Source organism: Salminus brasiliensis, chromosome 4, assembly GCF_030463535.1.
Source record: "Salminus brasiliensis chromosome 4, fSalBra1.hap2, whole genome shotgun sequence".
NCBI lineage: Eukaryota > Metazoa > Chordata > Actinopteri > Characiformes > Bryconidae > Salminus > Salminus brasiliensis.
The window spans coordinates 39353000-39367474 of record NC_132881.1 but is presented as its reverse complement, the minus strand read 5'-3'; the positions used below and the strand labels follow the sequence as shown (position 1 = coordinate 39367474).

Below are 14475 nucleotides of genomic sequence, written 5' to 3'. Positions count from 1 at the left end.
TTGCACAGGGTACATTTCACAGATTGAGGAAAGTATGGAGGTTGAAGGTTTTGTCATGACCCTTACAGGTTTTAAATCAGGTGGTGGTGGTGAAACATTTGCTCAGTACCGTATGTACAGCACTTACAGTAAACACTAAAATTAGAGTTTTATTTAAACCACATTCCTTTTATATGGCTTAATGGTACTTTTATGACTGTAATAATAATAATGCCATACCTTCAGAGCTCCAAAACAGAATCCATACAGTAAGAATAACACCAACAGACTCCTCACTATACAGTAGATGGCTGAACGGAGTCCAGTTGCAGCTAAATTTAAAAAAAAAAAAAGGACAATCAATCATCAAGTTCCTTACATATTGTACAACATTCAGTTAATAATAAGAAATTCTACACACCTGTCCCACCGAAAAAATGCATATCAATTTGCTCTAAAAAGTAAATAACAAAAGTGTTGATTTGTGGAAGAAGGCCAAGAAGAAAGCTTAGAGGAAAACAGTATGTAAACCCTAAAAAGAACAAGGAGACACAAATCAAATGAATACATTAGAAGAAATACTTTTCAGTAATCTAATGCCATTAAAACCCCCTTGTCAATCTCTCTTAAAGGAGCAATAAGCATTTTTAGATTTTGCTGGTCACTTTTTAATCCACTGTTATTGAAGTAATGGTACATAAATATGTCATATTTTAACTACCAACAGCGCCTTTAAAAACAGTACTCACCAATTAATACATCTTGTACAACCCGAAGGGTGTCTGCCACCACAACTGTAACACCGTATATGGTGGACACAGGAAGGTCTGGTCTTTTCAACACTGAATCCAAAACCCAAATAAGGCCACAGAACATGCAGAAATATGCAGCTCGACTGTAAGCGACAATCTGGTTATGTCCCTGAAAAGAACAACCATCAAAAGGCTTGTAAGTCCCAAGAGAAACCCTACTAATCACTATGTTGAGTGCTCTTCTGTTTGTTTCTGCTGAACTCACGTGAGTAGGTGAAGCTGCATCTGGCTGAACACTCTGAAAAACATGACACATTTTAGCCCAATGCAAAACACCTGGATCTTATTTACTACTCAGGTATAAAATAATGACTGCTACACTACCTTAAGTAGAGAATACTGACAGCTAGCAATGACGAGGCAAAACTGGAAAACCCAAAAGTCTTTGAAACAGCCCTGATTCAGAAGCACAAACCCCAGAAAAGCTACCAGGAACGCTAAGAACACTGCAACCATGTTCTCCTTCACATCTTGATTCCTGCAAAAGAATGAACATGCTTACTGTTTTGTTTCAGATGCTATATTCCATGCAAGTGTCCATTTACCACAGCCGTTTTCTCACCTGTCTAGCAGTGCCAGCAGAGTTAACCGATCATACAAGATATTGATCCATTTCCCAGGAAAAACTTTAAGCTTATAGTAGAGCTTCCGGGAAGGCTTTTCCTGAGTGGTTGTGTCAGAGGATTCATCAAGAGAGTCCTCCTCCTGCAGGAAAACAATATCCACACTCTCAAAGCAGTGTCTTTTACTTTGAGTAATCATATCTAACCAAGACCAACATACATACACAAATGTTTGTGGACACCCCTTCTAATGAATGCACGCAGCTACTTAAAGCTGCACCTGTTGCTGATACAACTGTGCAAATGTGCGCGCACACACACGCACAGGGTGTCTAGTACCTGTAGACAAGTACTGCCAATAGAATAGGACTTTCTGGATAAACTGATAAACACAAACCTATTGGCACCATGCCTAATGCCAGGCGTGGGATAGAGGGGTATAAAGCCCCCCTCTAGCATTGAGCTGTGGAGCAGTAGATTTGTGTTCACGGGAATGATGTTTGGTGCTCCATCCAATACTTTTGGGATAAGTTGGGGAGTTGGGGACAAGGTGGGGTGGTGATCAACCAACATCCTGACCTCACTAAAGCTCTAGGTAAATACAATCAAATCCTCCAAGTGCTCCAAAATCAAGTAGAAAGCCTTCTTCCTTGGACAGTGGAGACAGTTACTCCAACAAAAGCAGGATTAACTCTTTTAAATACCAAGAAGTGTATGTATAATATTTCCTCACATTTGATCCTGAATATTAACTCCATCGCTTTGGCTTTTTTATCTACTGTTTGAAAACAGTAGCTGTCTTTCATATTTCCTCTGAAAATGCATAAAGCCTTTATGTAACTCTTAACCATCTCAACTCAATGTTGAAATCCTGACTGAGTCATGCAGGTTTCTCCTCCTCCAACATCTAGAGGATTCAACTTTGGGCTTTGGGAGGCCACCCAGGTGTGAGCAAGCTGTAACTACTGCAACTTTCTCCTGGCTGGTCTTCCTATACAAGCCATCAGACCCTCAAGTATTTCAGGCTGCAGCACCACGAGTCGTCTTCAATCTTCCTAAGTTCAGCCATGTGACTTCACTACTGCATTCTCTTTGCTGGCTTCATGCAGCTGCCTACATCGCCACATCAAAACCCTGATGCTGGCCTAGACACGTGAAAATGGACCAGCATCTCCCTACCTGACGGCCCTACCACAGTCCCCAAAGTCCGACTGAAGATCCATCTCTTTGAGAAGTACTTCAAATATTGCTTTTATGCAAATGTCTTGCATTGCACATATGCAATAGCTTATTTCTGCATTGTGTATTTCTCTATATAGGTATCAACACAGCCTCTTCCCGCTCCAACCATCGGGCTTTATTAACAGGATTAACAGTTTTTATGCACAAGCCGTCAGGCTTGTAAACGCCTCCTCCTCCCTCACACTCTAAACTGGCTGAAGCCCACTACACATATCGCTGCTACTGTTTTACAGATACTGTTTACTTTTGTACTTGTACAATGCACTTTACACATGCACATGCAACAACTTGCATATGCATTCATAGTACTGTACTTTTTAACTTTTTTTTACTTAGTGTTTTTCTCTTACTTAGCATAACTTTACTGTATGAATATATATACATATATATATATATATATTCTATTTTTATATTGATATTTATAAGATTGTCAGTAAATGGAAGAACTGCAAAGTAAGAATTTCATTGTACATTGTAACTGCTTGTTTCTGCTGTGCACATGACAATACATTCTTGATATCTTAGCTCAAGACTATACATTACAAAGCCTGAAATATGCAGTAAGCATAAATATGAAATGTGAAATGTGTTTTATAAAAAGATATTTAAAAAATCCTTCTCAGCTAGAGAAGAGACACCTTTCTTACCTGGAAGATCTCTGGGTGGGTCCTCCTAGGCCGAAGCCGGTGGGCTGGAATGATGCGGCGCTGGAATGGGCATTCAGAGTGCCCACCCGCTAAACCATCCTGGCACTCAGAGTTTGAAGATGTGGAGAGGAGATCACTAACAGAGCAGAGAAACGGTGTCAGTCTGTTTACATTTTGTCTGTTTACAGTCTGTTTACATCTCAAGTACTGAAGAATAAAGTGGGCTTTGATGACAAGTGACACATTTGCAGGCTTTCTGACATACCATATGTTGCCTGTAATGAGTTCAGCTCCAAGGGGTAAATTTAGGGCTCTTTCATTGTACAGCTTTCGAGGCCTTTCCCCTGTAAAAATATTTACACATTACCTATTATATCATCAGAGCTACATCTTTGTCATTTTTAACCCCAAATAACATCAGCTATGAAGTTGGGGAGCTGGCATGTGGACCCACATAGAGACCCATACAATTTTAGAGGTCATATTCCCATATTGACATTTCTGCCAGTCACTTACTGTGGACTGTGTGAAAGGTGTATGCTTCCTCTTTGGACGTAGCTTCTGGTCTACAGATAACCTGCAGCATGGAGCTCTCTGACTGGGAGGTCTGAGATGGAAGAGAGTCATAGTCTGGATCCCTCTCTTTATCTGTCTGAGGACTGAAGGTGGGTTGTTGTAAAGATTGTTATTGTTGGAATGCTTTGGCAATATTCGTCTCATTACAGTCATGCCATTAAAAGCAAGAACAGCCTAAGAATGCAATTCCTACCTATCAGGAGAAACTATGGGAATCAGTTTCTCTGGAATGGTGCGCAGTGTGTCTGTAGCTAGTGTGTTAGGAGGGTTTGGACGGTCCTGCTGTCCAGCTACATCTCCGTTTTCAGACTTCTTCACAGCAACTGTAGTGTCCTCTGAGGACAAAAAAGACGAGTAAAATAAATCACACCCCGGTCTGACTGCATAAATATGGTACATGCTTGTTGTTGTTGTCAAAGTTACAACATACACGTATAATGTTAAACGACATCAAGAATTATTAGTGCTCTGGGTGTAAAACCGAGAAGGGTCCAGCAGCAGACCTCTGGAGTCTTTTCCTAAAAACATAAAAATACCCGCTTTCTAAGGATTAGCCATCATAATAATAATATCAACAATAATAATTAATATATAACTGTGCCTTTCAGCACTGCTAAACACCATAGTATAAGCTATAAGAATAAAAACGAAATACTCAATATAATAAGATATTAATACTTGATTAATGATAATTTAATTTAGATACATAAAAAAATAACTGAATCAGCATAACATAGATATGCACAACTAAATACATTCAGCTAGTTGCCAGATTTAATGGCACTGGCTTCTGAGCAGTTCCGCAATTTAATTGGCTCCTCAGTGGAGCGGATTGCAGCTGGAGGCTTTAAAAAAAGATCTTGGGCAAAAATCCTTTCATAAAGACTAAAGATGAAACTGACATTATGTTTTGGTCTTCTCTTTTAATAGAGGTGAATTGTATCTACCCACTTAGATTTGGCTTTTGACCCCTTAAACAGCCTATGACACGTCAGCAGGCCAACCTTCTATTACCAAAGAATAGCCCCACCAGTTACGGTACAGAAGTACAGATGTCCCTGTAGCAACCGAGTAATACTCATTAGTGTGCAATATGCCTTTCTGCAGTAAGGGATCTTAAGGGGTCTGGGCAACATTTTAAAAATGAGGGAGCTTATTTGAGTGATGCCATTGAAGAACAACTTCTGGTTCCATAAAGAAGCATATTTGTTATAGAGATGTGTGTGAAATTTACATCACTTAATGTAACGGTTCTTTACCAAGGTAAAGTTTCTTGAAACTCACACATCTCTGCTAACCAAAAAACATCAACACTCTCAGTGCAATTATAAGTTCACTGAGAAACACCCAGACGATCCTCCTGACTTTTGGTTTAAGATGTTATTCTAAGTTTGAAATATGCGCAAATGTAGAAGTTCAGACAGAGGGAAAATGTTTCCATGACATTGTGCAAATATGATGCCACTCACATTAGAACCACTGGCCACTCACAAACCAGACTACAGGCTACATGCCTAGAAATACAAAACTGAACTATTAGCACAGTCTTAGTGTTGCAGCCCATGTTTGCTGTGATGACACTCCACGGTGGGCCGGCTTCCTGTGAACAAACTTTGTGTGTGTTTGTTTTGAGAGTGTGGAAACTGGGAGATTTCCATTCACAGCCACAAGACCACAGGGTACATTTAATGGCCTTACGTATATATGTATACGCAAGGCCATTCAGTATACGTATACTGTAATAAACCAGAGTTTGGTAAATGTTATTGGACGTTTCACTAAAACCAGTCACTATTGTCAGATTACCCCAGTGACATTTTGCTCAACATATTGTGGTGGAAATGACACTTGCAGCCTGTGTTTTGCTTCTATAAAAATCCATAAAAACCTTGTTAGGATATCATGGAAAATGAAAATCTAGAACCATGAAGGAATGTAGAGATACTGTACACAAGCAGGAATATGCTTTGATTCTTTTGTTTCTCACAACTCTTCAGACTTTGTATAAGAAAGATCAATGCTGTTAAATTAGAGGATGAAGAAGGGAGGATGCACACCGTTTAAATTTCCAGGTATTAGTAATGGAAATGTGTTGAGCAAAAAATATTTTGAATAATAATTTTATAGATTTCTGGGGACAACGTGGCCTAATGGAGAAGTGGTTTGAATCCTACTGGCAGGTAAGAATTGGGGGTGGGGGAGGGAAGGCTGTCTCCTCCCTTGAGCAAGGCATCTAACCCCCAACTGCTCCCCGGGCGCTGGAGTTGGCTGCCCACCGCTCTGGGTGTGTGTGTGTTCACTACCACGGATGGGGTAAATGAGGAGGACACATTTCACTGTACATTGTACAGTGACAAATACTTGCACCTTTAACATTACCTTGAATAAACAAAATATAATTATTGTATTTTTTTATTTTTTTATTTATTTATTTATTGCGATTTTTTTAAACAAAACTATAGCATAATTATCCAATACAAAATTAATGTTTTACAAACCTAGGAAAGAAAAATTAATACCAGAATTGGAACATTTACAGATACGACATCCACATTTTGTGGACACAGGACCATTAGACTTCTGAGCTTATTGGACATGATGGACATAATCCCATAATGTGAGATTGCCAACCCCCAATTTGTGGCTATTAGAGCCTGGAGTGTGTCTCCAAAACAGCATTCCTGAGGTTTGGCAGAGATGTTGGACGAGAAAGCCATGTTCACAATCCACTTTCTAAATCATCCCAAAGGTGTTCAGTAGAGGTGGTCAGATCTTTAACATTACCCTTCAAGGGGCCAAAACCAAACCCTGAAAAGTCCCAGGTCATCCTCTTTTTTCTCCATTAAATGTTCCTTTCTTTTAAGTTTACACTAACACTTAACATGTCCTTCAGTCCTACACTCGCATTCTCATAATGAATGGCTTGAGGTCCCATTTGCTGCTTTGTGAAGTTTTGTTGTGAAAATTGCTGTATATAAATATAAATAAATATATCTAATAAATCTGATTTCAATTGAAAATGTTCCTGTTGGTAGGGAGCATTCTTCTGGCCTACGCCAAACGCAGGTTCGTCCATCATACAGCCAGATAGAGAAGTGTGATTCATCACTCCACGCATACTTTAAGCACTATCAAACTACGGCCGTACACACTGTTGTAAGTACACTTGATGCCTCTTTCAGCCTCTGCAGTGCTACAGGCCTACACTGTGACATATAGTATGAATCAGCTGCAGTATGGGTAAGATCTCAGAACAAACAAAGTGGCGATTAGAACCAACAGTAGTTGATGAGGGTTCAGAACCAACAAGGCCGATGACTGAGACAAATCACTGTCAGGGGGAGGGCTTAGAACCAGCAAGGCTGGTGATTGAAACCAATCACTTTCAGCAGGAGGGCTCAGAACCAGCAAGGCTGGTGATTGAAACCAATCACTGTCAGAGGGAGGGCTCAGAACCAACAAGGCCGGTGACTGAAACCAATCACTGTCAGGGGGAGGGCTCAGAACCAGCAAGGCTGGTGATTGAAACCAATCACTGTCAGGGGGAGGGCTCAGAACTAACAAGGCAGTGATTAAAACCAATCACTGTCAGAGGGAGGGCTCAGAACTAACAAGGCTGGTGATTAAAACCAATCACAGTCAGGGAGAGGGCTCAGAACCAACAAGGCAGTGATTAAAATCAATCACTGTCAGAGGGAGGGCTCAGAACCAACAAGGCGGTGATTAAAACCAATCACTGTCAGAGGGAGGGCTCAGAACCAACAAGGCCGGTGATTAAAACCAATCACAGTCGGGGGAGGGCTCAGAACCAACAAGGCTGTGATTAAAACTAATCAAAGTCAGAGGGAGGGCTCAGAACTAACAAGGTGGTGATTAAAACCAATCACAGCCAGGGAGAGGGCTCAGAACCAACAAGGTGGTGATTAAAACCAATTACAGTTAGAGGGAGGGCTCAGAACTAACAAGGCAGTGATTAAAACCAATCACTGTCAGAGGGAGGGCTCAGAACCAACAAGGCCGGTGATTAAAACCAATCACAGTCGGGGGAGGGCTCAGAACCAACAAGGCTGTGATTAAAACTAATCAAAGTCAGAGGGAGGGCTCAGAACTAACAAGGTGGTGATTAAAACCAATCACAGCCAGGGAGAGGGCTCAGAACCAACAAGGTGGTGATTAAAACCAATTACAGTTAGAGGGAGGGCTCAGAACTAACAAGGCAGTGATTAAATCCAATCACAGTCAGGGAGAGGGCTCAGAACCAACAAAGCGGTGATTAAAACCAATCACAGTCGGGGGAGGGCTCAGAACCAACAAGGCTGTGATTAAAACTAATCAAAGTCAGAGGGAGGGCTCAGAACTAACAAGGTGGTGATTGAAACCAATCACAGTCGGGGGAGGGCTCAGAACCAACAAGGCTGTGATTAAAACTAATCAAAGTCAGAGGGAGGGCTCAGAACCAACAAGGCGGTGATTAAAACCAATCACAGTCGGGGGAGGGCTCAGAACCAACAAGGCTGTGATTAAAACTAATCAAAGTCAGAGGGAGGGCTCAGAACCAACAAGGCCAGTGATTAAAACCAATCACAGCCAGGGAGAGGGCTCAGAACCAACAAGGCGGTGATTAAAACCAATCACAGTCAGGGGGAGGTTTCAGAACCAATGATGAGTGATGACACTCTTCTTGCACTGAGGGAAAACTTACATGGATAAGATTACAGCCTTACCTTCTTTTTTGGCTCTCTCATCCTCCTTTGTTTCGTCCTCTGCCTGCTTGCCTCCGACACCTCTGGTGCTACTGATTGACTCCAACATGGAAACAAACTCCACGAAGTTGGACTCATTGGGCAGCTGTCCCTCTTTGGCCTCCAGGTCCGACTTAGAAGAGGTCATGGCATGTGCCTTGTCTTTGTCTCGATTTCCAATGAGGACAGCGTCTCTTCCACTGTCAATGCTCAGTCCTCTCACGTGAGTCCTTCCTCCAGGACCGATCCTTCCGAAACCAGAAGGGATTTGCAGGAATCCATCAGTGTCTGACTTCAGATCGTTTTCATCCGGATGGGAGTGCACATCAATGCCCGAGGAGCTGTTATAAGTCAGCTGGGGACTTGGGTTCTCCACTTCATGTTCTTGGCTGTCCTGGATAGGTTCTGGGCCAGTTGGCTCATTAGACCCATGGCTTTCATGGTCCACAGACTGTTGCTGAGCAGATGTCTCGCTAGAAACCAGCCTGTCTTCCTTTTTAACTTCAGTACAGACTTCCACCTCCTCTTCATCATCATGGGGCGAATCGAAGGTAATGACCGGGATTTTGACGGGACAGTCTCCCCCTGTCATTTCCTGCTGGGCTAGGTGAGACTGAGCAGACTCCAAGATGCTAAGCTTAACCGACTCCTCCAGTTCGGCTGCGGTCTGCGGATCACAGCTCATGGTGATGATGATCTTCACCGTGTCTGTCTCGTCCAGATGAGCTGATGAGCCAGAGTTGTCCACCAGCACCACAGCAATTTCATCTGAGCAATAGTTCTCCTCTGGCTTCTCTTGCCCCTCACTTTCTTGTGTAAACTCAGGGGACAGGCTGTTGTTGTTGTTGGGGTCCAGGTTTAGCACCTTCTCTTTATCCGCTTCATCATCGCTCTCCTCCTCACTGCCAGCAGAAGGAGGCAGCCCTTCATCAGCCGTGTCGCCGTGGGTTGGCAGCCTCTGCTCTCCCTGCAAGAGGGGGGCTGACTGGTCAGTGTTTGGGCTGAATGCATCGTCAGGGGTCAGTCTGTCTTCAGTCGCTCTTCTGTCCTTGGACTTCTTCTGAGAGGATGTGTCATCAGGGCCTGCAAAAGCCACAATGGAGACCTTCTAAACTGTCTATTAACAGTCTATGTAATTAACAGCAGTAAGTGAATAATAAGCCTAATTTACTATCTGAAGTGTCTAGAGTTTAAAGCAGGGGTGGGCAATGGGGGCCAGAGTCCAGCACAGTTACTAAACCTGTTAATTAAATCAGGTGAGCTTGAGAGGAAAAGGCAAAACCACTGTGCAGGAATCCAGCCCTCCAGGACTAGAATTTCCCATCCCTGGTTAAAAGGCTTGATTACTGGTCATTGCTCAAGTGTTGAGGGCAAGGCTGTTACATCACTTCTCTGATTTGGATAACATTTCAAATTATTACCAAATAAAATCAAATTACAAACCAGTTAAATCTGACCATTTTCACAACATTCTAACCCTTAATGAACACTAACTCAAACCTACCAATCCCAGAGGTGTCATGCCTGCCCCTGTTCTGTCATGCCTGCCTCGGTTTTCTGTTGGGGCTCTGTTTGTGTCTTGTCAGTTCTAGCCCCGCCTGTTCATTAGTGTCTCTACCTATGCCTCCTCTGTAGCCACGCCTCCTTGTAAGTCCCAGGTGTTCCTCTGAGTCCCTTGTTAGTCTCTGTATAAGTACCCCTTTGTTTCAGCCTTCCTTTGTCTGGTCTTGTGTGTGTTAAAATGTGCATGTTCCTGTGTTTGTGTTCACGACAGTTTATGGTTTGTTGGCTTGGCCTGTCTGTTCAGTTGGGTAGTTTGAGTGTTTATGTTTGCTTTGCCGACTCTGTCTCCAAGTGGCGTGACAAACCGTAAAGTCAGTAATGAATGTTCTTGAACTTGCTTCAAATTGGATTGAAATTAACATTCATATCTAGCACTGCCCAGCATGGACAGCGGTGGTTGAAAGTTGACAAATTATGGAATGGCCTTCCCTCCTCTGGAAAGCCCTGACCTCAGCTGTATCTATAATCTATAAATATGTGGACTGTGCTTAAAAGTCCGGTATGTACCATGAAACCAACAAATTCAACTGAACTCAAGAACTTCGTCAGAAGCTTGTTGACGGCTACAAAAAGCATCAGGTCAGAATGCACCTTTCTAAGCGATATTTAACCAAATATTACTACATACATGCATGTCCACCTTCGACAACCACTGTATCTATTGCTACACACATCCAGACAACAATTGCTCCCAAAGAAGAGCATCTTTGTACCACTGAAAGAAAGAGGAATGTGTTAAAATAGAATTTATTAGGGAACAGTGTCGAATGTCGAATTAGCATATCAAAAGCATACTGTAGTCATGCATGTCAGATCTAAAACCAATCAAAACGGCCAGAAGGCTGTCATGTTCTCAAAGAAATCACAGATAAAAGCAATGGCAGCCTTCACCGTGGAGGAAATGCAAAAGAAACATGAGGAGCTCAGGCACCACAGTAAAATCTAGATCTATCATATGGTTATTACATACCCTCTGTGTTCTTTGAGTCATCCTTCGGGCACTCCTGCAATTTTATCAAGATAAAAACAATAACAATTCATTCAAAAATATATACTGTTTGTTTAGTTTACAGTTACGGGTACTAAACAGCTCACACTCAACAGTAGGCCATTACAAGAATGATGAGCACATAAAAAAACCACTCACCCCAATCAGTCCAGGGTCTGTTTCAGTCTGCTTCACTGTGACTTGGATTACTGGACTTGGCCGGTTTCTAGCCAGTACGGTCATGGCAACACTATCAGGGACTGTGCTGCTCTTTCTAAAAAACAGTATAGACAGTTGTTGTAGAGCTGTAACACTCTCATTACAATGTAACACAGAAAGCTTCTATCTCTCTCAGAAAATCTCTGTTTTGGTGGCAGTTGTTGCTCAGTGTGCGTGTGAACTAATTCTGTTTCATAATTAACAAGCAAACAAACATAAATAAATAAATAATGGATTATTTTGTTCACCAGAGGAGCTGTACTGCTGTGTCTTACCTCAGGCTAGCTGGCAGACAGGAGTCAGACGCATTGCTTTTCTTGTCTGCACCTTTGCTGATGTCAGACATGCTATTCTGGGCCACAATTTCACCTTCATCAAACATCAGATGAAGGCGATAGTTCACCATCTTAATGAGGACGAAGAAGACGGTCACTGAGGCGCAGTATATACTGAGGGCCAGGGTAGTGGGCGGAAGAGCCTGAGTGAGAGAAGATGAGAGAACACATACAAATATATAGTGTATCAGATGCTATGTAATAGTTCAAAAGGTCAGTCCAATACATGCACCTAGGAAAGAAATGACAATCTCAGAGTGGGCCACTGGATGTCTTAGTGTAGTATTTCTTTCTATTAGATTTTCATTCCAGTATTAAACAACAAAAACATTAAACAAACACTGTAAAAACTGTGAGATCTCTTATAAGCATAAAAACTAAAAAGCATCAACATATTGAGTAATTTATACATGTGCCAACCTGAATATGCAGCAGTGTTAATAAAAATGGAAAAACAATTTTTTAATGGATCGTCCCAAGACTCTCAGCCCTCAAAGTATTTGTTTATGAGCTACTGTTACATTGCCTCTGAGAAATGGCTCAGGAAAAAAAAGCCCAGAGTAAGAAAATTCTTCTGCAAAGCAAATCCTAATGTTTGCACTACTAAACATTAAAGAGTTAGGTGTTCTAGCTTAATTAACTGGTCTAGCTTCTCTAACTGGACCACATTAAAACAATCAGGCTTTGAGCAAGAGCCTGCCTCGGTGAAAGCAAACAGGCTTAAAAATACATACCAAGCTGTGTGTATTTTAAAATTAAACTGCAGTTCTCCTTAGGGAGAACTATACAAAGCAAATATGCAAATTAGCTGAAGAAAAAACTTGAAGTAAAATAAAAAAGTTTATTTGTAATGCCATTTATAGCAAATATGCTGTAAAAAATAATAAATAAAAAATACAAAATCTATCCACATGGCTTTGTTCTGTGTTCTAGTCTCCGCCCTGGTCCCCGCCTAGTCGCCTAGTGTTCCCAAATGTGTCTCCTCTGTAGCCCTGCCCTCTCGTTATCCTCTCCAGATGTCTCTTTTTGTGTCTTGTGCTCTCATACCCCTGTGTTTGCTCTTGTGTTTTCTTGTTTGTTTCTTTTGTGTCCCTCCGTTATGAAAGTAGCTATTCTTATAAGTTCTGTATGTACTATTTTAGACTCCATTAAAAAGCCTAATAAAAATTTTGTATGTGCACCCCCCCCTTTCTTTCAGTTAGAGAGGGACACCACCATAAAGGAAGCTTTTCAGTTACTGTGCAAGTCCTTGTCTAAACAATAAGGGACTCCTGGCAGAGCTTCATGGTGCTGGTCTTGATGGGTTTGGTTGTACCAGACTGTCACAGGCAGCGTAAGAAACTTCACTCTACTAAGGAGAGAAAAGCCACTCTCTTGGTGGAGGTACGTTTTAGGAATGACACTATGCAATGCTTGCCTACACAGCGTCACCAGGTGTGCCGGAGAGCCCCAGCAACCAGAGCCTCCGGCTTCAGCAGTGCCTGCCGCCCCAGCTCCAGTGCCAGCAGCGCCTAGGTCATCTGCCACCCAAGCTTCAGTGCCAACGCCCTCCACCACCTTCGTGCCAAGACTGGGCCCTCAGACTTTGCCTCAGACAATTTCCAGTCCTGAGCCCTTGCCAATGATTGTTTCTGTGCCCATGTGTGTTTGTTTTTCTGCTCCCCGTCTTTTTGTGTGTTCTTGCATCCATCACTGGTTCTGGTTTTGTGTTCCAGTCTCCGCTCTAGCCCCACCTAGCCATTTGTATTCCCACCTGTGTCTCTTAATTCGTTCATCTTCTTACATTTCTTCCTAGCCAGGATTACAGTGGGTCTGGAGCCTACCTGGAATCTTTGGGTGCAAGGCAGGAATACCTCTGGACAAGGCTTATATTTCAATTCCTACATTTCTATGCCTATAAACCATTGTGTGAACTTGTTAAAGTGCTAAATAATTAATAAATGCAATAAATGCATTAATCCTGTTGTGCACTTAGTTTTTGTACATATATTACTTTATTGAATAAACCATAATGTTGAGTGTTTTGTGAGAAGGGAGAGGGAGCTATGAACACGTGCTGCTCAGCACTGAGGCTGCCTCTTCCTCTGTAGCTGGTTGCAGTGGTAGTTTAGCTCCATCATCCATCCATCACCTGCACACAGTCTGCAGAGGAATAATGCGCCAATGCCAGACTGCTGCCAGTCCAGGAGCTAGTCAGGGCCCAGCAACACTGCCTATGCACGCACACAGCGTGTGGATCTTTAGCTCACATTCAGTCCTACGCAGCTACACGTTAAAGCTGCGGGTACTGCTGGGGCTACCAGCTGACTCATGCCATGTCCCACCTCTGTGGTGAGCGAAACACACCCGTCGACCTTACCGTTCCCGTTACTCACCAAATGCAGGGACAGGGGCAACACCAGCAGGAACAGCCATAGGTAAAGGTGGCACGAGTTGTTGAATTTATTCTGGTCCGGGTCGTGGTACCATCCCCCGGTCAGTGAAGCCCACACCCCTTGCCGAAGCGTCTGGATCACTTGTGAGCCCATGTTTTTTTGCAGGCTAACGCTGAAAACGAGTCATGCTGTGAAAACCGCCTCTCTCTCTCTCTCTCTCTCTCTCTCTCTCTGTCCCTCTCTCTCTCCCTCTCCCTGGCTTTCTCCGGGTGATTACATTTTCTCGGCTCACATAAACAACAACCACGCTGGGCTTCAGACCACGTTTGCTGTCCGTCTTCGTGCTCTCGTCGTCTTGAAGGCCATTATAACAGGAACCGTGCTCCGCAGTCTGCGCAGCTCAGCGGCAGCATCTCCAGCACCCTCCAGTCAGC

The 14475-nt window shown here is 42.8% G+C and overlaps 1 protein-coding gene across 1 annotated transcript in view; it reads right to left on the bottom strand.

Annotated features, from left to right (window-relative positions):
- The window catches only part of pcnx2 (pecanex 2), a 33310-nt gene extending 18835 nt beyond the window's left edge, over window positions 1-14475 (bottom strand). The window contains exons 1-15 of the mRNA XM_072678421.1: window positions 14042-14475; window positions 11607-11809; window positions 11272-11386; window positions 11095-11128; window positions 8544-9644; window positions 4013-4154; window positions 3760-3902; window positions 3509-3587; window positions 3244-3379; window positions 1354-1496; window positions 1116-1269; window positions 997-1029; window positions 729-900; window positions 401-511; window positions 220-311 (exon numbers count right to left, since the gene is read on the bottom strand). Of these exons, the coding sequence (XP_072534522.1) occupies window positions 220-311; window positions 401-511; window positions 729-900; window positions 997-1029; window positions 1116-1269; window positions 1354-1496; window positions 3244-3379; window positions 3509-3587; window positions 3760-3902; window positions 4013-4154; window positions 8544-9644; window positions 11095-11128; window positions 11272-11386; window positions 11607-11809; window positions 14042-14194 (2811 nt within the window). The 5' untranslated portion in view covers window positions 14195-14475. The remainder of the gene's footprint in view (window positions 1-219; window positions 312-400; window positions 512-728; window positions 901-996; window positions 1030-1115; window positions 1270-1353; window positions 1497-3243; window positions 3380-3508; window positions 3588-3759; window positions 3903-4012; window positions 4155-8543; window positions 9645-11094; window positions 11129-11271; window positions 11387-11606; window positions 11810-14041) is intronic.